This window comes from Oncorhynchus keta, chromosome 34 (genome assembly GCF_023373465.1).
Source record: "Oncorhynchus keta strain PuntledgeMale-10-30-2019 chromosome 34, Oket_V2, whole genome shotgun sequence".
NCBI lineage: Eukaryota > Metazoa > Chordata > Actinopteri > Salmoniformes > Salmonidae > Oncorhynchus > Oncorhynchus keta.
This window is the reverse complement of record NC_068454.1, coordinates 63,695,774-63,720,983: the sequence shown is the minus strand read 5'-3', so window position 1 is coordinate 63,720,983 and position 25,210 is coordinate 63,695,774. Positions and strand designations below refer to the sequence as shown.

The 25,210-nt window shown below is 45.9% G+C and overlaps 1 protein-coding gene across 1 annotated transcript in view; it reads right to left on the bottom strand.

Annotated features, from left to right (window-relative positions):
• The window catches only part of LOC118367607 (protein PTHB1-like), a 211,946-nt gene that overhangs the window by 164,867 nt on the left and 21,869 nt on the right, over positions 1-25,210 (bottom strand). Inside the window, exons 6-14 of the mRNA XM_052494402.1 lie at positions 24,293-24,467; positions 21,865-21,946; positions 21,610-21,793; positions 17,660-17,789; positions 12,667-12,851; positions 12,506-12,582; positions 11,889-11,942; positions 11,621-11,723; positions 3,130-3,234 (exon numbers count right to left, since the gene is read on the bottom strand). Coding sequence (XP_052350362.1) covers positions 3,130-3,234; positions 11,621-11,723; positions 11,889-11,942; positions 12,506-12,582; positions 12,667-12,851; positions 17,660-17,789; positions 21,610-21,793; positions 21,865-21,946; positions 24,293-24,467 — 1,095 coding nt within the window. The remainder of the gene's footprint in view (positions 1-3,129; positions 3,235-11,620; positions 11,724-11,888; positions 11,943-12,505; positions 12,583-12,666; positions 12,852-17,659; positions 17,790-21,609; positions 21,794-21,864; positions 21,947-24,292; positions 24,468-25,210) is intronic.

The window sequence follows — 25,210 nt, the reverse complement described above, 5'->3', positions numbered from 1 at the left end:
TTCTCCAAAGTTGAATATGAATATCTTGTATGTAATATTATTTTCCCTAAAATCATTGATTTTAAGCACACCCAGCAACATGTCCTGTCAACACACAGCAACATGTGCTGTCAATCATCCTCTCTCAATGGATAATGGAAGTAGTCTGGAACCTCAGCAGCCTGATTACACCAGCACTAGTCATACTGCATGATATCTTAATGAGTGTGTCAAGTCTCTCTGACCACTCTGTTTATTTGACCCCAGGGCGACCGTAAGGGATCCTGTTCATTGTGCAGCTGTAATGATGTCATCGATGCGATGAAACGTCTGTGTGTGTGTGTGTCACTGATCAAAGGGAGGACATCTACTGTATCACAGCACATAATGAACAGACAGAGGCACAGACAGACAGAAATAAACAAACGCTACTCAGAACTAGACACCCAACTATTTAGCCGTAATATGTAGTCTGTGTATGTGTGTGGGAGCTAGTAGATACAAGTGCATAAGTGTCTGCATGTGTACGTGGTGTGCCCATGTGTACAGTACGTGTAACCAAAAGTGTGTATGTGAAACTGTGTGTGTGTGTGTGTGTGTGTGTGTGTGTGTGTGTGTGTGTGTGTGTGTGTGTGTGTGTGTGTGTGTGTGTGTGTGTGTGTGTGTGTGTGTGTGTGTGTGTGTGTGTGTGTGTGTGTGTGTGTGTGTGTGTCTCTCTCTCTAGCTATATCGCGTTACGGGGAACATAAACAGTGGGCTGTGGGCTCTTCCTGTGCTTCCCAGAGCAGAGCCCAGTCTACTTACCTGCAGGGTTGAGCTCTTTCATATGGGCCAGCAGCAAAGCAGGGGAAACACAAACACAACACAGTCACTTTAAAGGGCCCTGGCCTAGGGCACGTAAACACTGGAGCCCACTCATTCACTTTACACACACCCCTACCCCCTTTCACCCCCTCCCTTCATCCCTCCCTCACTAGTTCATCCCCTGCTTTAGTCTCTCCCTCCTCCACTCCGTTCCACCGCTCTCGTCTCCCTGTTCTCATCTCTCTGGAAAGTGGAGTCCTCTCCTTGCGTCTTCATTATCTGCACCAAATGAAGAACTGAACAGGTGAAAGTAAACTCCTGTTGATTGCTGAATGATGATGCCAACAAATCTTGATGCACCCCATCCGCACATGTCATCACAGTCACTGTCGGTCTCTTTTATTAAATGTGTGCTCAGAAGGCAAAGGCTCTACCTTAGACACAGACAGCAGGCTTGAGACTAACAATAGACAATGAGACAGACAGAATAACAGAACAGACCTTCTAGGCTTAAGTACCAGACTGACAGAATACAGACAGTCTAAAAACAGAGACATCGACTACTGTAGCTACAGACGGCCAAGAATAACCGACAACCAGCCAAGCACACTCAGTTTAACATCAATTCAGGAGACAAAATGGTTCTAGTCTGCAAAACACATTATCAGCCAGCTGTGGACGGATTCATTCTATAATGATTCAATTGAGAGAGAAAAAAAGTGCACATTCTTTAAAAAAAAGAAATCTGCTAAACCTCTGTTATTGACATAATCAATGACACACAATCAACTACACAGTAATTCGTTTGACAGTGAGTGAAGTTAATTAAATGCTGGAGGACTCAAGGTGGTGCTGAATGTGTTTCAATGACTGAGGAATGAGCTCTACACTGAATCATGTGCCACTGATTCCTCTAGCAGCACAGTCAATGAGGGCCAGATTGACTATTAAACTGCAGCATGCCCCCGGTGCTGTGCTTGTGTATTTCACGCTTTGTTAGCGCTGATGAAAGGCCACATTGGCTGCCGAGGAAAGGAGAGGAGAGGAGAGCGGGGCAGAGATTTAGCACAGGTCAAATGGAGCAGAACACAAGACAAATATACAGATAGAGGGGTTATGGACAGATATGCGCACAAACAAACACAAAACCCGTAGAGGCTGATTAAAAATGAATGTCAACTAATTGATTGAGACAGTGGATGGCCCCACTACATTCATTTGTGGACAGTGAGAGAGCACTACTGCAAATCCCTTTGATGAGCTCTAGGAAAAGGAGAGTAGACAGTAACAGAGAATTTTTTAGTTGTAATCGTTGCCTCTGGGTGCAGCGGCAGGAGAGAAAGCCCCCAGTATAGACGGCTGCATTCCTCCCATTCCAGCCAGGCATTCAGAGGAGAGGAGTGGAGGAGAGTGCTAATGGAGATTAACACTGCTCTGTCTAACACCTAGCCACTGGGCTAATACATCCACACACACACAGAAAGAAATATAGTCCATTAAACAGTCATATATCCACAGGTGTGTGTGTGTGTGTGTGTGTGTGTGTGTAGCCATCCCTCCTACCCCTGCTGTCAGTACATCTCTTCTCTCTGTTACTGTGATCTAAGTAATGTCTTACTGATCAAAACACAGGGCAGCCGTTGCTGGAAGGCCCTGTGAAAAACTCCAGGCTCCTCTCTTTCCACCCCCGCTATTTTTAGCATCACAATAAAATAAAAAAAACGCCTCGATATTTCCAAGCCATTTCACATTTAATGTGCTTTCAGGGAACCTTTCCACAAGGCGCTGCCAACACAGACAGTCCAAGGGAAACAATAGTAGAAATGCCGCTTTGAATCAAGTGAAATAATAAAACCCATGACATTTTAATTGAAATAAAGAGGGGTTTTGTTGGTTCGAGGGGAGAGTAATGTCTTCCAGAAATACATACTGCCTGGAACCAGATGCTTCGATGGATACAGCGCTGAGTTCAGTCCGCTGTTACCCATTCAGTGGTTTTAAAGGGTACAGAGCTGCTACAGCCAGATGTCAGCACTGTTACAGCCAGCTATCAGCACTGTTACTGTCAGTCCATCTCGTTACAGACATGTCAGTACTGTTACAGTCAGATGTCAGCACTGTTACTGTCAGTCCATCTCGTTACAGACATACGTCAGAGCTGTTACAGCCAGATGTCAGAGCTGTTACAGCCAGATGTCAGAGCTGTTACAGCCAGAAGTCAGGACTTCTATGGACTTACTGTAAGATAAGTCACAGACAGGGAAACCTAAAAGCATCAATTCATGAGAGAGATGAGGCAAGTGTGATATGTTTCCGACGTGTTTAAGAGGTTGTCAGTGTGTGTACCTGTAGGAGAGCTGTAAGATACGGCCACGTCTCCAGTCAGGTCTGCTGGTGGATAGTGCCCATTCAGGAAGGCAGAGAACGCCACCACAGTGGTAGACCCAACACCTGTATAAAAAATACACACACACAAAAAAAAAAAAACACCCCGTTTTAGACACACAACACACTGTCAAACACAGACATGACGACTCAGCACTTTAAAAAGTGTGGAAAGGACAGGAAACAGTATACTCAACACTTACCAGGCCTACAAACATACACACAGTCACATACTCTCAGTCTCACACATAGTTACATGCTCAAACATCTCAACCAGAGGTGAAGACAGCAGGGTTAACAACATTAACCAGGCAACTCTAACATACACACAGAGAAAGGGTGCCTGTGGCACAAAGAGGAGGGTGATGATTTGAGTCCAGTTCTAATACCCTAACAGAGTCAGAGAGAGAAGGTAGATGGGGATCAAAAACTGCCTGGGAGGAAAGGCCAGATTTCAGCTAATGGCTTTGGAGAGAGGTCGAGCCAAGTTACACACACAAGTTACACAGAGCCCTGTTTGAATGGGCACACCGACCACACGTCAGGTGGTGTGGTAATGAGGCGTGACGTATGGAGCCCAGAGCAGAGTAGGGCCGGCACAGGTGACTGAGCCAGGGGCATGTGCCAGGATTCCCCACTACACACATATCAAGCACCCTACTCTGTATGTCTGTCTGTGTCCTGCTCTCTCTCGGTCTGTAGTGAAGGGGTTTCACAGACCATCTAGCTATCTTTTCATTTTCAATCTGTCCGCCTTTCCTTGTCTAAAACCTGCCAACCATGAAGAATTTTCAGTTGTGTAAAGTACCTAAAAATACTTTAAAGTACAACGTTTACTTTTACTTCACTACATTCCTAAAGAAAATAATGTACTTTTTACTCCACACATTTTCCCTGACACTCAAAAGTACTCGTTACATTTGGAATGCTTAGCAGGACATGAAAATGGTCCAATTCACACACTTATCAAGAGAACATCCCTGGTCATCCTCCTGCCTCTGATCTGGCGGACTCACTAAACACAAATGCTTTGTTTGTAAATTACGTCTATGTGTTGGAGTGCACCCCTGGCTATCTGTCAACAACAAAACATATTGTGCCATCTGGTTTCCTTAATATAAGCAGTTTGAAATGATTTATACTTAAGTATATTTAGAAACAAAATACTTTTAGATTTTCATTAAAGTACTATTTTACTGGGTGACTTTCACTTGATTAAGATACATCTTTACTTTTACTCAAGTATGACAATTGGATACTTTTTCCAACATTGAGAACTGTACCACTTCAGCATGGTGGCATGACACCCACACTGCTCAAATCAAAAGGCAAGTGCACCTTTTTTAGCCTAATAAATGATGTTGGCAGAAGATTGGCTCACTAGGAATGGTAGACTATTATGGGTACTTGGTAATTGGTTTTGCTTCAGAGCGAACTAGAAATGTGTTTAAATGTACAATATTGGTCTCTCCCTAAGAGTTTCTGACAAGGTGGTGCTGATGTAGACCCTAAGGTTGGGTAGGGAGAGGTCTGGAGGGGGTCAGTCAACTTCCCTCTCAGGAAGTTGGAAAATTTGGCATTTTTGAAAAACATGTAACTGCCATTTCCTGAAACCTAGAGTCTTAAATTATATCAAACAATGTAGCCAACACAGAGGTCTTGTGTACGGTTTCCACCCACTCTGCCTAGCACTTTGGTGCTGAAATTTCACTTCCTTATGTTATAAAATACATTTTACCAAGACAAATATGATTATTCATGTTCTGAAATGTTCAGGGGGGTATTTCTGAAACATGACATAAAAAAGTTGGATTTCGTAACCTAATGTCATGTCTCAAAATCCATATCCATCTTACTTCTATATTTTTATGTCCTGCGGATTCGAGAAGAAAGACGGGAAAGTGAGCCTGTCAGGTAGCCAGTAGCCTTAATTCTCACACAGAATCCAGCCTAGATGACGTGATAACATTTTCCAAAATGTTCACCACTTTCTTTCCATTGATTTAAAATCACCCTAATTCTGGCCATCCTACAAGGGTAAAAAAACACAATAACTTTTGAAAGGATTGTGATAGGGAGGTGAGGTTTGGACCATTGGTTTTCTTTTAGAATTATTTACACAATTATGTTATTATACCCGTTGGTAAAAAGATGCGTTATTGATTGAACACCCTACTAAATTGAGGTGGTTTCATTGACACTTGCAAATTTTTATAGCTTCAATTTAGGGGTAATGATTATTCTCATTAATGGGTGTCTTTATGTGGATAGTCTAGTGAAAATGTAAACTGGCTTCATTTTGTTTGGGGAGAAAATAAAACATTTGAATAATTCAATTACTGGATGCAATGTAGTAGTCTAGCTGACTGCGGTAGTCTAGCTGACTGCGGTAGTCTAGCTGACTGCGGTAGTCTAGCTGACTGCGGTAGTCTAGCTGACTGCGGTAGTCTAGCTGACTGCGGTAGTCTAGCTGACTGTAGGCTATTTAGAATATGAAACAACTGAACCAGGCCAATATGAGCCAGTTCCAGATCTCCATCCCTGACCTCATCCATCAAGTTCGGTCGGACTACTAGACTACCATTCATTCAACATGCCTTGTTGCCGTTGGTGAACTGACTATAATCACATCATTAGCAGCCTACTGTTGACATCTGGCGATATCAAGATGACAGATGAAGAATTGATTCATTAACATAGGACTAACAGTCTAGCATAACTTGCTGGGAAGGAAAGTATTAGCGCAATTAGGGGCGTTATTTTTTTACATCGCCGTTTCTTTATGTCAAGTTACACCCATTGATGCCGGCCGCGTTAACTATCCTAACATGTCACGCTAGTTATCCTAACCTGTTATGAAAACAAATCTGTGTCGAAAAACCATTAGTCTCATAACACCGGAACTGACCGATTTCCTGATATCAAGGAGCACGCACATCAAGAAACGCCCCAAATTGCAGTCTGCAATTACACCATATTTGCATTTTCGTGTTTTTCGTACCAGCGTACTTTGACTTCAAATTGCCTGCATGGTACGCAAAAAGTGTGCAGGTTGGCCGGTCGTCTGTTTCCCTCTTCTCCATCTCTCTCGTTGTATTCTTCTCTGTCCCTGGCTCTTCCTGCTGACACGGGGCCCAGGGGGGTAGTGTGTTCTGTAGCACCAACTCCAACACCCATCTACTATACATGGAGGCAGTCAAAGGTCAGACAAGAACCCTTAACATGAACACACACAGCGCCAGAGAGGAGGAGAGATGGTGGCTGAGTGGAGAAAAAAGAAAGAAACAGATTACGAGGGGAGAGAGCGTCAAAGGAAGAAAAAGATGGGAGAAGAGGCAGAGAAACCAAAAGGGCCTGCACTTTCTCTGCGCTCCGTCAGACGCTCTGACAGCGTGACGAGCCCTCTCCCTCCATCACTCTCCTTTTCAAAAACGGGGGCAGGCTTGCTTTTAACCCCTCGACCCTGACGCCGCGAGCAAATAGTGACCAGACAGTCTAAGTGTTACCACACCATTAGCGGCCAGCGTAGAACAACAATAACAACAAAGGAACAGGACACAAATCCCCCTCGTATCTCCTTCCCCCCTCTCCTTCCTCCTTCCCCCCTCTCCTTCCTCCTTCCCCCCTCTCCTTCCTTCTCACACTCACTCCTTCCCCCCTCTCCTTCTTTCTCACACTCACTCCTTCCCTCCTCTCCTTCCTTCTCACACTCACTCCTTCCCCCCTCTCCTTCCTTCTCACACTCACTCCTTCCCCCCTCTCCTTCCTTCTCACACTCATTCCTTCCCCCCCTCTCCTTCCTTCTCACACTCATTCCTTCCCCCCCTCTCCTTCCTTCTCACACTCACTCCTTCCCTCAGGGCCTGAGCTAAGTGGAGAACATTTCGCTTTGACCTTAGGTGACCTCGGCCACCCATCCCTTGGAGAAGACGGGTCAAGAGGGGTCGGCAGGGTAATGCGCACCGCACACAGAGCAGAGAGGGAAAGTGTGTTGAGGGTGTTTGGAGTGCAAAGAGTGTGCGCGCGCTCCACTGAGAGAATCATTGTGTATGTGAGCATGTGTGAGACCGTGAAAGAGACTGTAAAAGAGAGAATGTTTGTGCATGTGTGTGAGAGAGTGTCTGCAAGAGTATTAAACATTGTAGTGTTTTGGTGTTAGGGTGTGTGTGTGTGTGTGGGGGCACATACTGACACTTGCAGAGACCCATTAGGGATCTCGGGGACAGATCAGCAGGGCGCTAAATGGCCACCTTTGACCTTTTGGGGTCAAGACAGGTCACATCCCTGTGTAGGGTCTGTTAGAGCAATCCACCCAAAGCCTCTCTGTGGTACGTTCCACAAAGCAGGACCATCAGATAAGACTCACTTAACATATACTACCAGTCTAAAGTTTTAGAACCTCATACTCATTTAAGTTTTTTCTTTATTTTTACAATTTTATACAATAGTAAATAGTGAAGACATCAAAACTATGAAATAACACATATGGAATCATGTAGCAACCAAAAAAAGTGAAATCAAAATGTATTTTGAATTTGAGATTCTTCAAATAGCCACCCTTTGCCTTGATGACAGCTTTGCAAACTCTTGGCATTCGCTTAACTAGCTTCATGAATGCATTTCAATTAACAGGTTTGCCTTCTTAAAAGCTCATTTGTGGAATTTCTGTCCTTCTTAATGCGTTTGAGCCTATCAGTTGTGTTGTGACAAGGTAGGGGGGTATACAGAACATAGCCCTATTTGGTAAAAGACCAAGTTCATATTATGGCAAGAACAAATTAAATAAGCAAAGAGAAACGACAGTCCATCATTACTTTAAGACATGAAGGTCAGTCAATACGGAAAATTTCAAGGACTTTCTTCAAGTGCAGTCGCAAAAACCATCAAGCGCTATGATGAAACTGGCTCTCATAAGGACCGGCACAGGAAAGGAAGACCCAGAGTTACCTCTGCTGCAGAGGATAAGTTCATTAGAGTTACCAGCCTCAGAAATTGCAGCTCAAATAAATGCTTCAGAGTTCAAGTAACAGACACATCTCAAAATCAACTGTTCAGAGGAGACTGCGTGAATCAGGCCTTCATGGTCGAATGGCTGCAAAGAAACCACTTCTAAAGGATACAAATAAGAAGAGACTTGCTTGGGCCAAGAAACATGAGCAATGGACATTAAACTGGTGGAAATGTCTGGAGTCCAAATTGGAGTTTTTTGGTTCCAACCGCTGTGTCTTTGTGAGACGAGGTGCGGGTGAACGGATGATCTCCGCATGTGTATTACCCACCGTAATGCATGGAGGAGGATGTGGGGGTGCTTTGCTGGTGACACTGTCTGTGATGTATTTAGAATTCAAGACACACTTAACCAGCATGGCTACTACAGCATTCTGCAGTGATACGCCATCCCATCTGGTTTGGGCTTATAGTGGGATACACCATCCCATCTGGTTTGGGCTTAGTGGGATACACCATCCCATCTGGTTTGGGCTTAGTGGGATACACCATCCCATCTGGTTTGGGCTTAGTGGGATACACCATCCCATCTGGTTTGGGCTTAGTGGGATACACCATCCCATCTGGTTTGGGCTTAGTGGGATACACCATCCCATCTGGTTTGGGCTTAGTGGGATACACCATCCCATCTGGTTTGGGCTTAGTGGGATACACCATCCCATCTGGTTTGGGCTTAGTGGGATACACCATCCCATCTGGTTTGGGCTTAGTGGGATACACCATCCCATCTGGTTTGGGCTTAGTGGGATACACCATCCCATCTGGTTTGGGCTTAGTGGGATACACCATCCCATCTGGTTTGGGCTTAGTGGGATACACCATCCCATCTGGTTTGGGCTTAGTGGGATACACCATCCCATCTGGTTTGGGCTCATTTGTTTTTCAACAGGACAATGACCCAACACACCTCCATGCTGTGTAAGGGCTATTTTACCAAGACGGCGAGTAATAGAGTGCTGCATCAGATGGCCTCTACAATCCTCAGACCTCAACCAAATTGAGATGGTTTGGGATGAGTCGGACCGCAGAATGAATGAAAAGCAGCCAACAAGTGCTGAGCATATGTAAGAACTCCTTCAAGCCTGAAAAGTATTCCAGGTGAAGCTGGTTGAGAGAATGCCAAGAGTGTGCAAAGCTGTCATCAAGGCAAAGGGTGGCTACATTGAATAATCTCAAATATAAAATATATTTGGATTTGTTTAACACTTTTTTGGTTACTACATGATTCCATGTGTTATTTCATAGTTTTGATGTCTTCACTATTATTGTACAATGTAGAAAATAGTAAAAATAAAGAATAAAACTTAAATGAGTATGGGGTTCTAAAACTTTAGAGCAGTAGTGTTTTTTTTATAGCAATGTAATGCAACTACTATCATATCAGTGTGGGGGGTGTGAGTCCTTGAGAGCTGCCCAGTTGACTGGTTTAGATTTCTACCTGGCACACTGACAGGCTTAACAATCCACCAGGTTTCCCAGGTCTGTATCATATGATGATTATGAGATAAGGATGAAAGCCACCTCTGAGGTGTTTGCGTGCGTGTGTGTGCGGGGTGTTACTGTCTGTGTGTACTTATGTATTAATGGAAGATTTGGCTCTTATCTAGAAATGCACTACTTTGTGATTTAAATCAGAATACCAAACCTGTAACCAGGGAAAGAGGAGAGACAGAGACAGACAGAGACAGAGAACAAAGGAGGTAGTGTGGTGGACAGGACAGGGGGACTGGGTTGCCATCTGAGATGAATAAAGAGTGAAATAACAATAAAAATCAGAAGGCGCTGCCTCCCCCACAAACCCAGGACAGACCAAGCTGAGCAGAGGGATGGAGTTTCTAAACAGAGCATCCTGCGGTGGCACACACACACACACACACACACACACAGTCAAAGAATCAAAGACACATGGGCATTGGTCTGTTGGTCTGTGCCAAACTCACACACTCCAACACACAGAGGCTAACTGGGCAGCTCCAGCTCCCCATTCCCAATAATAAAAAACAGACAAGACGTCAGAGGAAGGGAGTGAGTGTGAGAGGGAGATCTGTAGAGAGAAAGCTAAAAGCAGAACGGGTGGGAGATATAGATAAAGGTGACAAGAGAGAGATAGAGGAGGAGGAAAGAGAGTGTGGGAGTCAGAGACAGATGAAGATGGAGTTTACAGAGATATAGTAGATTGAGAGACAGAGGGAAAGAGAAACTAAAACATGTGTGTACACTGCACTGTACAATTCGACAAGATACCGTATCGGCCAAATCCGGTCATTCTGGGCAAAATCATTCAATTAGTCAAAAGTCCCATTAAAACGGTTTAACTGGCTGTTATCCTAACCTGTTATGAAAACAAATCATCTGTGTCGAAAAAAACATCAGTCTCATAAAACTGTAACTGACCAATGGCAGGTATCAATTGACTGACCAATCGCAGGCACCAATGAGCGTTTCCTGACATCAAGGAGCACCCACATCAAGAAACGCCCCAAATTGCAGCCTGAGTTTATAGATATATAACAGATTGAGAGGCAGGGAGAGAAACTAAAACATGTGGTATGTGTGTGTACACTACACTGTGCACTTCAACAAGACACAGTATGGGCCAAATCCGGTCATTCTGGACAAAATCATTCAATGAGTCAAAAGTCCCATTAAAAAGGTTTGACTGGCTGTACATCTAGGTGGTCCTGGAAATCTAACATCAAACTTTTCTATCCTGGGCCAAACACATCCATGGTGGGGTCAGGTATGGGTAGGGTGGGGTAGAGGGGTGTGTGTGTGTGTGTGGTTCGGGGCCTGGGTTTTACAGCAAAGGGCTGCTGATAGACTGGTGGAGAGCAGCGGCAGGTTTCTGTGTGTGGGAGACAAAGAGCGTGGCATAAACACACCGAGTCATCGCTGGTTCACTGCGTGTGTGTTTAATCTGCTGCGTTGTGATGACTGCCATGGTTACATACGCATTACCTAACTAATCTTTTAGCTGTCATGACTTACAGCTATCTTAAATGACGAAGAAAACTTTTGCTTCAAAATGTGGATCTATAATCTCCAACACCTCTACTAAACTAGAGTAGGCTAGTGGAGAAATGGATCCCAGCTCAGCAGACATACAGGACTTAACACTTTTAGGGCTACCAGACTTTTCTTTAAATGTTCCCACATCACGTTTGCACTGCTCTCAGACACTGTGATAAAACTGATATGAAACCGGTTTCTAGGAATTGGGAAGGTTGAGGTAGCAGACTGTTCTGTTTGCTTTGGGTGAGAGTTTACAGTGTTTGCTTGACCGTGTCAAGGTGACCATGTACCTCCGTTTCATTCATTCAGATTATAGAACCTTTCATGTCTGCTGTCTCATACTGATAATGTCTGAGCCCACAGGAGAAAGCACATGTTCCTTCTGTCATTCACTCACTCTCTATAAAGATAAGGAGGTGAGAAGGAGACTTACCCAGAGGTTCCAACACAAGCTGATCCTGGGTGACAGCCAGTGGAGGCTGAACACACACAGTCAGTTTAGGACCCTGCAACGCACAGCGACTCGTCACCTTGATCTGAGAAAGCGAGTTGGATGGAGAGAGAGGAGAAAAAAAGAAACAGAGGAAGACATTTCACATTTCATTTCTCAAGTTGCAGCTAAAATAGTTAGACGAGTAAGTCAAATGAAATTAGTCTTGTTGTCTGCGTCTTGAAGAAGTCAGCAAGTGTGCGACACATACCTTCACTGTGACTGAGGGGACGGGTAGACCATCAATGTCCGGGATGAGCGCTTGCTATAGAGATAGAGAGAATGTCAGGATATACCAGTCTGTATGTGCAGCCTTCATTGTGTGTGCCTTCACTCTTTCCCTCTGTCTCTCAATCTACTGTATGTGCAGCCTTCACTTCTGGTCCTCACGATCGTCCTCACAAGGATCGTAAAACAAAGAAAGTTAGGACAAGTGGGAACATTTCGCCGGTCGCTACAAGTAAAAAGTGCTATTTTAGGTTTAGGAGTTAGGATTAAGTTTAGGAGTTAGGGTTAGGTTTAGGAGTTAGGGTTAGGTTTAGGAGTTAGGGTTAGGAGTTAGGGTTAGGTTTAGGAGTTAAGGTTAGAGCTCGGTTGGGCTTCTACATCTGTTTTAAGATGGGTTTTTGTATAAGCACTTTGTGACATCTTCTGATGTAAAAAGGGCTTTATAAATACATTTGATTTGAAGGGTTGGGGAAAATAGGATACTGAGTGGAATTCAATTGTTTGGACCCCACAAGGATAGTACAACAAACGTCTGTGTCCGTTTCAGTGTGTGTGTGTGTGTGTGTGTGTGTGTGTGTGTGTGTGTGTGTGTGTGTTCACCGATGTGCTGTCCATGTTAGTGGAGACTGTGGCTGTAACAGTCAGATCCTCATCTGTCTCTGCGACAGGAAGAATATCTACAACAGAAAAAAAGGAGTCAGGAAACATCCTACAATACACAAATACACACAGTCTGTTCACGCTGTGTGTGTGTGTCCTACCAGCCTGGGTCCTGGTGGCCTGTCTGATGACTCTCTGCAGACTCTTCATCTCAGTGTCGATCTGGGAGTAGTCCTGTTCGCGGGCGTCCACCTTGGGCGTGGAGAAGAAGGAGGGGTCTGTGCCCATGTAGGAACACTGCAGGTGGCCCTCATTGCTCAGGGTCACCACCACACCCTTCAGGTCCCTATGGGGGGGGTTGAAACATCTGCCTTGGTCAGAAACAGAAAAACTGTTATATGATTTGTGTGAGGAAAAACAGTTTCATAGCAGCTTCTCAGCACACATCATTCAGAGATAGAGAATATAGAAGAGAGATAGAACAAGATAATGACAGGGACAGAAGAAAAAAATAAGTTAGGAGATGTGACGCAGTGTGTGTGGTAACTGGTTACAGATGTGTTGTGGTGCCAGGGCAGTGAGGCAGTAAAAACCCCCCACACACAGGGGGTTTCCAGCCCAGAGGTGTAGTAAGTCCCACACCTGCAGGAGAGGGCGACTGAGGGGGGGTATAAACCCCCCTTTTACTGCTGCAGGGGCACATTCACAGCTACCCCCTCTCCCCTCCAAACCAGCCCTCCCCCATTACTAAAGCCCCCCCATAAAAAGCAGCAGCCCTGCCGCCACAGGGGAGGGATTGACCTACCCAACCTACCCACTCAGCCATCCAAATAAAATGTCATCACTATAACACTATTCTATCAAACTCAAGCATGTTCTCTAATTGTGTGCCTGTGTGCTCGCGCGTGTTTCTTTCCCATCAGGTCTGAAGTCCAGTTCAAGTGTTCCGTTTCCCTTCTGTCCATATGAAAAGGTATTTTTCATTGTTATTCAATCCAGAAAGTCTCAATCGGATAAGTTATTTGTCGCTTGATAAAGATGAGCAATAATGACTGTATAAAATAAAGTAAAAATACTGAGCTATATTGTATGCAAAAACAATTTGGGAAATTCTATTTCATAGTAAAACAAGTGCTCAGAGAAGCAGATTTTGTTTAACAAGTTTTTTTTTAAATCCTCAAAAAAGGTAGAGGTCAAAATGATTAACACTACAATTTCTTATAAATAAAGTAGTCAAAAGTTTAGTATTTGGTCCCATATTCCTAGCACGTAATGATTACATCCAGCTCGTGACTCTACAAACTTGTTGGATGAATTTGCGTTTCAGATTATTTAGTGCCCAATAGGAATGAATGGTAAGTAATGTATTGTGTAGTTTGAGTCACTTTTATTGTATACCGAACAAAAATATAAATGCAACATGTAAAGTGTTGGTCCCATGTTTCATGAGCGGAAATAAAAGTTTCCCAAAATGTTCCATACGCAGATAAAGCTCATTTCTCTCAAATTGTGCAGACAAATTTGTTTACATCCCTGTTAGCGAGCATTTCTCCTTTGCCAAAATAATCCATCCACCTGACAAGTGTGGCATATCAAGAAGCTGATTAAAAAGCATGATCATTACACATGTGCACCTTGTGCTGGGGACAATAAAAGGCTACTCTAAAATGTGCAGTTTATTCACACAACACAAAGCCACAGATGTCTCAAGTTGAGGGAGCATGCAATTGGCATGATGACTACAGGAATGTCCACCAGAGGTTTTGCCAGAGGATTGAATGTTCATTTATCTACCATAAGCCGCCTTGTGGCAGATTTGGCAGTACGTCCTACCGGCCTCAACCCCAGAACACATTTTTGGCGTTTTGTGGGAGAGTGGTTTGCTGACGTCAATGTTGTGAACAGAGTGCCCCATGGTGGTGGTGGGGCTATTGTGTGGACAGGCATAAGCTACAGACAACAAACACAATTACATTTTATCAATGGCAATTTGAATGCACAGAAATAGCTTGACGAGATCCTGAAGCCCATTTTTTTAAAGGTATCTGTATGCTAATTCATGTGAAATCCATAGATTAGGGCCTAATGAATTTATTTCAATTGACTGATTCTCATATGAACTGTAACTCAATATTTTAAATTGCTGCATGTTGCGTTTGTTTTTGTTCAGTACAAATAGGACTAGAATATGTTTCTAAACAGTTCTACATTCATTTGGATGCTACCATGATTAAGGATTATCCTGAATGAATCGGGAATAATGATGAGTGAGAAAGTTAGAGAGTCAAATATCATACCCCCAAGACATGCTAATCGCTCACCATTACCAACAGGGGAGGTTAGAATGTGTGATTTTTCTCACTCATCATTAGTCATTTACCTGTGGTAAATTCAATTGATTGGACATGATTTGGAAAGGCACACACCTGGGGTGGCAGGTAGCCTAGTGGTTTTGGTTACTGGCATTGGGCCAGTAACCGAAAGGTTGCTGGATCGAATCCCCGAGCTGACATGGTCATGGTCATCCTGCCCGAGCTGACAAGGCAGTTAACCCACTGTTCCCCACTCAACCACTGTAAATAAGAATTTGTTCTTAACTGCCTTAAATAAAAGGTTACATTTTAAAATAAGGTCCCACAGTTGCATGTCAGAGCAAAACCAAGCCATGCTGTCAAAGGAATTGTCTGTATAAGACGGTGTCGAGGCACAGATCTGGGGAAGGGTACCAAAACATTTCTGCAGCATTGAAGGACCCCAAGAAGTTTGGAACCACCTCTTCCTAGAGCTGGCCCCCCAGCCAAACTGAGCAATCCGGGGAAAGGGGCCTTGGTCAGGGAGTTGACCAAGAACCTGATGGTCGCTCTGACAGAGTTCCTTTGTGGAGATGGGAGAACCTTCCAGAAAAACAACCATCTCTGCAGCACTCCACCAAATCAGGCCTTTATGGTAGAGAAGCCAGTCCTCAATAACAGGCACATGACAGCCCGATTAGAGTTTGCCAAAAGGCATCTAAAGGACTCACAGACTATGAGAAACAAGGTTCTCTGGTCTGATGAAACCAAGATTGAAACCAAGACCATTGATGAAAACCTGCTCCGTTCTCATCAAGACTCTCACTGTACTTTGCTTCATTAATCTTTCCCTCGATCCTGACTAGTTTCCCAGCCCCTGCCGCTGAAAAACATCCCCGCAGCATGATGCTGCCACCACCATGCTTCACCGTAGTGATGGTGCCAGGTTTCCTCCAGATGTGATGCTTGGCATCATTATTCATCACTGTTTGTGTGGTAAATAATTGTTGTAAATTGCAGTGTGATTATGGCCATTTAGTACTATAGTCCACCACTCCCTTTTGATTGACCAGCTGTAAGACATTGTGAAATCATTTCCTCTCCGGGATTTGGGTGGATTTCTCATGGTGATAACCATGACAACAGGTGATCATTAATAGTAACACACTAATAATAATAAACCTGGCATATGGGCTTCAAAGAGTGTGTGTGTGCGCGAGTATGCCTGTGGGTGAGAGAGTAGCGCTCAGCAGAGAGAGAGAGAGAGAATGAAAGCTACACGTATGTCCTATCTAGAATGCGTTCTGTAAGGTTGCGTGGAGGATGAGTGTGTAACTGTGTGTGCTATGAAAATATGTGTTTGTTCTGGGAGGGCCCAGAGAGAGGCTCATCTAGTTGGTGCTGACAGAAGGGCTCTTTAGAATGGAGCCAACAGAGCAGAGCTACTGAGATACACAGGGACACTCACCCATGGAGCACAGGAATGGAGCCAACACACAGGGACACTCAACCATGGAGCACAGGAATGGAGCCAACACACAGGGACACTCAACCATGGAACACAGGAATGGAGCCAACACACAGGGACACTCAACCATGGAGCACAGGAATGGAGCCAACACACAGGGACACTCACCCATGGAGCACAGGAATGGAGCCAACACACAGGGACACTCAACCATGGAGCACAGGAATGGAGCCAACACACAGGGACACTCACCCATGGAGCACAGGAATGGAGCCAACACACAGGGACACTCACCCATGGAGCACAGGAATGGAGCCACACACAGGGACACTCACCCATGGAGCACAGGAATGGAGCCAACACACAGGGACACTCACATGGAGCACAGGAATGGAGCCAACACACAGGGACACTCACCCATGGAGCACAGGAATGGAGCCAACACACAGGGACACTCACCCATGGAGCACAGGAATGGAGCCAACACACAGGGACACTCAACCATGGAACACAGGAATGGAGCCAACACACAGGGACACTCACCAGGAATGGAGCACAGGAATGGAGCCAACACACAGGGACACTCAACCATGGAGCACAGGAATGGAGCCAACACACAGGGACACTCAACCATGGAGCCATGGAGGAGCACAGGAATGGAGCCAACACACAGGGACACTCAACCATGGAGCACAGGAATGGAGCCAACACACAGGGACACTCAACCATGGAACACAGGAATGGAGCCAACACACAGGGACACTCAACCATGGAGCACAGGAATGGAGCCAACACACAGGGACACTCACCCATGGAGCACAGGAATGGAGCCAACACACAGGGACACTCAACCATGGAGCCAACACACAGGGACACTCAACCATGGAGCACAGGAATGGAGCCAACACACAGGGACACTCACCCATTGAGCACAGGAATGGAGCCAACACACAGGGACACTCAACCATGGAGCACAGGAATGGAGCCAACACACAGGGACACTCAACCATGGAGCACAGGAATGGAGCTCCATCTGAATGCTTCCACCCCTCCCTTTCCATTTAGTCCCACTCTCCTCTCCTCCTTTCATCCTCTGTTACCTTATCGGATCAGTGGCATCTGAGCACACACTGTGTATTGGCGTAAAGTTACCATCAATTATGGGGTCCAATTCAGATAGGTCAATTGAAGAGAGGGAATTCATGAATGGAAAAACGACTTACAATTTCTTCTTTTGTTTAATGTGGGCTTTTGAATTTAATTTCCTAAATTGACAGAATGGAAATGATCCAATCCTGGTTACAGTACACAACCACCAAATTCATGGCAACACAAACACACCAAACATAGCAGCAACGGGTGCCATGGTAACGAGTGTGGGGTGGGGGTACTCACGGGAAGTTAGCGAGCCTGACAGCCACGGGGGAACAAGAGAGCTGGGCGGCCCACTTCAAAGTCACATCCTGGTACACCAGCAGCATGTTGTTATGGTTACCGACCAGGGTGTTGGTGGTGCCTTCAGACACTGGGAAGAGAAGGAGGGGTCAGAGGTTAGATACAGTCACAGGAGATGCATGACACCTAATGAAAAGTGGTTTAGAAATACAGTCCTTCAGTCCATCCATCAGTCATCAATGGGATATCGATTTGCTAGGAGTTGCTTTGGCAGGCTAGAAGCCGGTGCATAGAATGACAACAAACCTTCAATGAATATTTAACAATTCAGAAAGCAAAAAGAGCTCAAGTCATTACAAATTAATTAAACAAGGCCTAGTTCTGGGGTGAGGGTGTGAAAACACCTTTGGGTTTGGGCGTGTGCGCGCACACACACAAGCATTTACCGTCACTGCCACCATGGGAGATCTGAGATGCACCCACAACCCATGCCTCGCCAACCTCATTTGGATGGATAGAGGGCAGGGGCGGGCAAGGCCGAAATGACAGACACCGTTTATATAGGACTCCCTCCATCCACTACATAGAGCAGCATTTATTTTCTCCTCTTTCGCTCCTCCTGGTTCGTTCTGTTCTGCCACTGTGGCCAGGCACTGTATTAATAGCAGTGTATCAGACAGACATGTGGCAATGGTTTCCCTGAACACACCTTACCCTGAGGTGTGTGTGTGTGTGTGTGTGTGTGTGTGTGTGTGTGTGTGTGTGTGTGTGTGTGTGTGCACTAATTATAAGTGATTATCATCAATGCTGGGGTTAAGTGGCTGTATTATCACTCCTTGAGAGAAAAAGAGAGGATGTGTGTGAGAGCGAGAGAGAAAGAGAGAGAGAGAGAGAGAGAGAGAGAGAGAGAGAGAGAGAGAGAGAGAGAGAGAGAGAGAGAGAGAGAGAGAGAGAGAGAGAGAGAGAGAGAGAGAGAGAGAGAGAGAGAGAGAGAGAGAGAGAGAAAGAGAGAGTGAGAGAGAGAGAGAAAGGAGAACGCAAGCCAAAAAAGGCAGCTGCATTGCGGAGGGCCAGAGGGGGAAACCTGTGAAATACTGAGAGCAGGCCGGTAAACCGCTAAAGTTCCAGCCAAAACAATGTGAAAGTCAGCAGCCCGGAAAGTTCCTCTCCCTCTCTCTGTATTGAAAACCAAACCGCAGCAAATTACCAATAGCGGGAAGCCATTTGCCATACTATCCGGGTGGCTGCTGAAAACACAACCAGAGAAAACTATAGAGGACTGTGATCGATGTCACCTGGGATCCTGGCCTTAATAGATGAACGATGCAAATGGAATGGGAATAGTGTGATGTAAGGTTGTGTGTGTGTGAATACCAGAGGGAATGGTGCTCACAGGTCAAACAACTCAATGAGGAATAGCAGGTGCCTCTGGTTGAAAAGAAAATACATTTCTCTCAACCACACTGCTTCTCTTCTTCTATCCCTCTCTCTCACCTATTTCCCTCCCTTCTCTCTCCCTCACCCTTTTCTTTCTCTCCCGCTATCCTTCCCTTGCCATCCCTCTCTCCATGTATATACAGGTAACTGACAAAATAAAGGAAACACTTGAGTAAATGAGGGATACAAAGAATATTGAAAGCAGGTGCTTCCACACAGGTGTGGTTCCTGAGTGAATTAAGCGATTATACCTCCCATCGTGCTTAGGGTCATGCATACAAAATGTCCAGTTGACCATTATTTTGGCTACCATGGCTAGAAGAAGAGAACTCAGTGATTTTGAAAGAGGGGTCTCAAAGAAGCATAATGATTTTAAAGGGTGTATGTGTCTGTATATATCTCAGTCACCAGATCTCAACCCAATTGAACACTTATGGGAGATTCTGTAGCGGTACCTGAGACAGCATTTTCCACCACCATCAACAAAACACCAAATGATGGAATTTCTCATGGAAGAATGGTGTCGTAGCCCTCCAATAGAGTTCCAGACAATTGTAGAATCTATACCAAGGTGCATTCAAGAGGTTCTTGTGGCTCATGGTGGAACCAATGCCCTATTAAGACATTTATGTTAAGTGTTTCCATTATTTTGGCAGTTACCTGTAACTGAGCTCAGCTGGAGAGAGGTGTGTTGGCTGGAACCCAGTGATAGTGGGATTAACATGCAACACGCAGACCCCTGATCCACAGGGCATTTTGCCAGCAGAATATGCTGTGTGTGTGTATGTGTGTACTTATGCAGGTGACAGTGCTGTGTGTGTTGCATGTTCGAGGTGCTGCATGTGCTAAATATGGATCCGATTAGAGCGTGCCTTGCTCTGTGACATTTCCTACTTCCTCTGGTTGGAGTGGTATGTTGGGAGTTAGTCAGGACAGACAGATGCACTGTGTAGAGCTGTACTCCGGTCCCTCATTAAACCAAACCCAGGAGCCGAGAGACTCCCTATCAGATGAACCTGAGCTCACGGACAAACGCTCATTCTGCTACCGCCACACACACTGGACAGGCATGGGGAAGGTCTTATCACCACCAGAAATGTGTTAGACCAGTATCTACATAGCAGTCCTAAAACAAAGACTGGATAGAAGAATCGGCAATAATATTCATCAATAATATGGGAGGATGGATATCTGCTATGTCCTACAATAAATATGTCCTACAAATAGTGTGTCTGATATCAAGCAGTAAACATGCTAATGATATCAAGCAGTAAAGCAGTCTTATTTGAGGAAGCAGCTAGGGTTGTACCATTACCTGAGAAGTAGGGGAGGAAGCAGTAGCGTTGCACCATTGCCTGAGGAGTAGGGGAGGAAGCACTAGGGTTGCACCATTGCCTGAGGAGTAGGGGAGGAAGCAGTAGGGCTCTACCATTACCTGAGGGGTGGGGAGGAAGCAGTAGGGTTGCACCATTGCCTGAGGAGTAGGGGAGGAAGCACTAGGGTTGCACCATTGCCTGAGGAGTAGGGGAGGAAGCAGTAGGGCTCTACCATTACCTGAGGGGTGGGGAGGAAGCAGTAGGGCTCTACCATTACCTGAGGGGTAAGGGAGGAAGCAGTAGGGCTCTACCATTACCTGAGGGGTAGGGGAGGAAGCAGTAGGGCTCTACCATTACCTGAGGGGTAGGGGAGGAAGCAGTAGGGCTCTACCATTACCTGAGGAGTAGGGGAGGAAGCAGTAGGGCTCTACCATTACCTGAGGAGTAGGGGAGGAAGCAGTAGGGCTCTACCATTACCTGATGGGTAGGGGAGGAAGCAGTAGGGCTCTACCATTACCTGATGGGTAGGGGAGGAAGCAGTAGGGCTCTACCATTACCTGAGGGGTAGGGGAGGAAGCAGTAGGGCTCTACCATTACCTGATGGGTAGGGGAGGAAGCAGTAGGGCTCTACCATTACCTGAGGGGTAGGGGAGGAAGCAGTAGGGCTCTACCATTACCTGAGGGGTAGGGGAGGAAGCAGTAGGGCTCTACCATTACCTGAGGGGTAGGGGAGGAAGCAGTAGGGCTCTACCATTACCTGAGGGGTAGGGGAGGAAGCAGTAGGGCTCTACCATTACCTGAGGGGTAGGGGAGGAAGCAGTAGGGCTCTACCATTACCTGAGGGGTAGGGGAGGAAGCAGTAGGGCTCTACCATTACCTGAGGTGTAGGGGAGGAAGCAGTAGGGCTCTACCATTACCTGAGGGGTAGGGGAGGAAGCAGTAGGGCTCTACCATTACCTGAGGGGTAGGGGAGGAAGCAGTAGGGCTCTACCATTACCTGAGGGGTAGGGGAGGAAGCAGTAGGGCTCTACCATTACCTGAGGAGTAGGGGAGGAAGCAGTAGGGCTCTACCGTTACCTGAGGAGTAGGGGAGGAAGCACTAGGGTTGCACCATTGCCTGAGGAGTAGGGGAGGAAGCAGTAGGGCTCTACCATTATCTGAGGAGTAGGGGAGGAAGCAGTAGGGCTCTACCATTACCTGAGGAGTAGGGGAGGAAGCAGCTGGGGTTGTACTCCAGTTTCTTCATGAAGCGGATATGTCCGTTGTCTTTGAGGCAGTACAGGTTCCTTTCGCCGCAAACAAAGATGGAGGATGAGGACGGAGAGAAGGAGGGGACACTGAGGTCCAAGGCCTGCTCCCCCAGGACCAGGGTCCAGTCAGCCTGAGGGGGAAACACACACAGGGTTAAACACACACACAAACACGCACACACACACACAGTTCTCCTCTCACCGTCAGTCTCTTCCCTGCAGTTTTGCCATGCTCAGCATCCTGTCTGGTCTCTGCATCCGTGGCCACCGCTAGCGTCTCATACCTGGGTTAGGAACACTCAGTTTAGACACACTGTACTCAGTGGTAACACTTCAGAAACACTTCAGCTGGACCTTCTGTCAGAAGCCCCACTCTTATAATAAATGACATCCATCGGTGTTATCACAACTACATTTTATGCCACAAAACATTCAGGTACGCTAGTTAGCAAGCATCATGCTTTTACGTTCTCAAACAATGGCCTTATCAATAGCAGTATCATGACACTGATCTGGAGTCAGTCTACAGTAGTCTCGCAGTATGGCATTAATACAATCTGATTTCCAGTAAAAAGCTGGAACTGGCTATAGTAGCAACAGACATCTCACACACACACACACGCTCAGTCACCTGGCCCCTCGGGAGGGAGAAGGAAAAGCTGCTAAGAATCAGATAATTATGTGAAGGGGAATCAGAACCTGCTAAGCCCTGATGTTTATGAAGCTGGAAACGACAGGAGACTATTTGCTCTGTCAGGGAGAAAGTCTCTTTCTCGCCCTCTCTCTGAGAAAGGAATGGAGGGATGAACATGCCCAAAGACAACAGCAAGCAGTGCCAATGGGAAGGTGGAGGACTATATTTTGCCGTTGCAGAGGGGTAACAATAGAGTAAATTTGATTTGATTTGATTTAGAGTACACTCCTGACAAATGCACATCGAATAAGTGCACTTCGGTTTGCATTCATACAATTACTTTTGATCTGCTATAAGAAACCTGAAGGCCTCAATCCTAAATGGATGGGAAAGGTTGGCACAACCTAGCCACGGCCTTTTAATGGCAGAGTACTATGGCCAGGTCTGTTGGTGAATGAGCTAGCGTGAAAGAGACCTAACACTTAGAATCACAAAGAGTGTGTGTGTGTGTGTGTGTGTGTGTGTGTGTGTGTGTCGAGTCCAAACCTTGAAGAACTGACTCACCAGCATGCACACTAGTTGTAAACGGTGAACACACACATTCAGAGTTCCACAGCTCAGACCAGCGGAGCAGTGAGGGTGTGTTTACAGGAGTATAAATATGTGCATATTATGCATGCACGGTTGTGTGTATGAAATGTATGATCCTGTGTGCACATGAACATACTACCAACACACACCTCACGAGGCGCAACCCACACAAACCAAGTCAACCTCCCCAGGTTGGATAGTCTCTCCGTGTCTCAGACGACACTGAGCGAGTGTGTGAAGTAATTTATATGAAAGAGGATATGTCCCCAATACTTCCCTGATACACAAACACAAAATCACATTCACCAATGCTCAAGCGGAGAGAAAGTCAACATTACTGGCTAAACAAACCGAGGGAGCGGAACAGTTCCCTAGCTGACTGATATTATGCAGCACATGACACTCAGAGCAAGGCTGTTTCTAACTTACATGCAGGATTCTCATTACCAAATGTAGCGCTCTTCGTATCTACAGTTTATGACTTTTGATTCTAGATATGATCAGAAAGTGGGATTCTAGCCACAGAGACCAAGTCTAGACACAGCCAAGTGTTAACTGGGGACAGAGCGCTTCATCCTGGGCAGAATTATTTTTCTTAGAATTCATATATACAGTCTGAGAATTGAAGAGTGGGAGGAGGGAACAGGGGGGTCAGCGTTTCAGCAGGGATATCTCGTCTGGGGAAGCTCTTGATATCGGAGAAATATGGGATAACAAACAGCTGGAAGGCCGGGTTTCACACACCGAAACACACACACACACGTCGGCCTTTCCCCAATTCCCATCCGGTTTTAGCAGGAGCGTGAAAAGGGGAAATCCCGGTGTGTGTTTGTAGAGGAAGGTAACTGTGATTACTGTGGAGGGGCGATGAGTGGCCAAAGCAGAGGAAAATAAAGACAGGGCTTACATGGGGAGCTGTGGCGATCAATGAGTGGAAATTTCATTAGGATGTGAAAATGTTAACTTAGCACCGGAGATAACCAGACTCAGCTGTGGCAATAGGGCCCAATACACCCAATCTGCCATCTGCAGTATCCCCTATACACTATTTACACACACGGACACAAAGATGGAGGCACACACACACACACAGAACACTCTCCCCTATTATTTAAAGATGGTGCAGTGGTTTGTGGCGTTAGGACTAGAAAATGGCCTCCCGTCTGCTGCACCACAGATGTATTTAAAGATCTAGAGCAGAGTAGCAGGCAGGCAGACGGCCTTCAGACGCGACGAGTACACTTCTTCACTCCCTCTCACACTCACTTTTTCATTTACTTACTTACTTACCTGTGAGGAGGGTGTGTGTGTGTGTACGTGTGTGCGTGATTTGCAGCGTATGTGTGTGTTTTGCAGCATGTGTTTTGCAGCATATGTGTGTGTTTTGCAGTGTGTGAGTGTGTACCTGTAGCTCTCCACCTGTCGCGCTGAGGACACAGTGAGGAAGGTGTCAGTGCGGGAGCAGTAACACAGAGGACCAGGCAGGAGGAAGCCAGGGAGGAAACGGCCAAATGAGTAACTCTCCTGCTCAAAGAACATCAGCATGCCGTCCATGGACTGGACACACATAGAGTGGTGGTCTGAGGGGAGGGAATAAAAGACAAAATGTTACATTAGCGTTGAATAAACGTTAATTCAAAACACAGGGTTAGGACAATAACAAATGAAAACCTGGTGGAATCATACTGGCATCATCATACTGGTACACACAATGACAGAACACAGACCTGAATGCTGCCTGACTAAATGACTTGCAGAATTGTATACGTATGTATGTATGCATCATAAAATGTATGCATCATACAGTTCTGCTTGACTTGTTAGGGCGGCTCTGCTTTATTGTTGTGGTGGGTTAGCTGCTCTGCTATGCTGTGTTGTGGTGGTGGGTTAGCTGCTCTGCCATGTTGTGTTGTGGTGGTGGGTTAGCTGCTCTGCTATGTTGTGTTGTGGTGGTGGGTTAGCTGCTCTGCTATGTTGTGTTGTGGTGGTGGGTTAGCTGCTCTGCTATGCTGTGTTGTGGTGGTGGTGGGTTAGCTGCTCTGCTATGCTGTGTTGTGGTGGTGGTGGGTTAGCTGCTCTGCCATGTTGTGTTGTGGTGGTGGGTTAGCTGCTCTGCTATGCTGTGTTGTGGTGGTGGGTTAGCTGCTCTGCCATGTTGTGTTGTGGTGTGGTGGTGGGTTAGCTGCTCTGCCATGTTGTGTTGTGGTGGTGGGTTAGCTGCTCTGCCATGTTGTGTTGTGGTGGTGGGTTAGCTGCTCTGCCATGTTGTGTTGTGGTGGTGGGTTAGGCTCTGCTATGCTGTGTTGTGGTGGTGGGTTAGCTG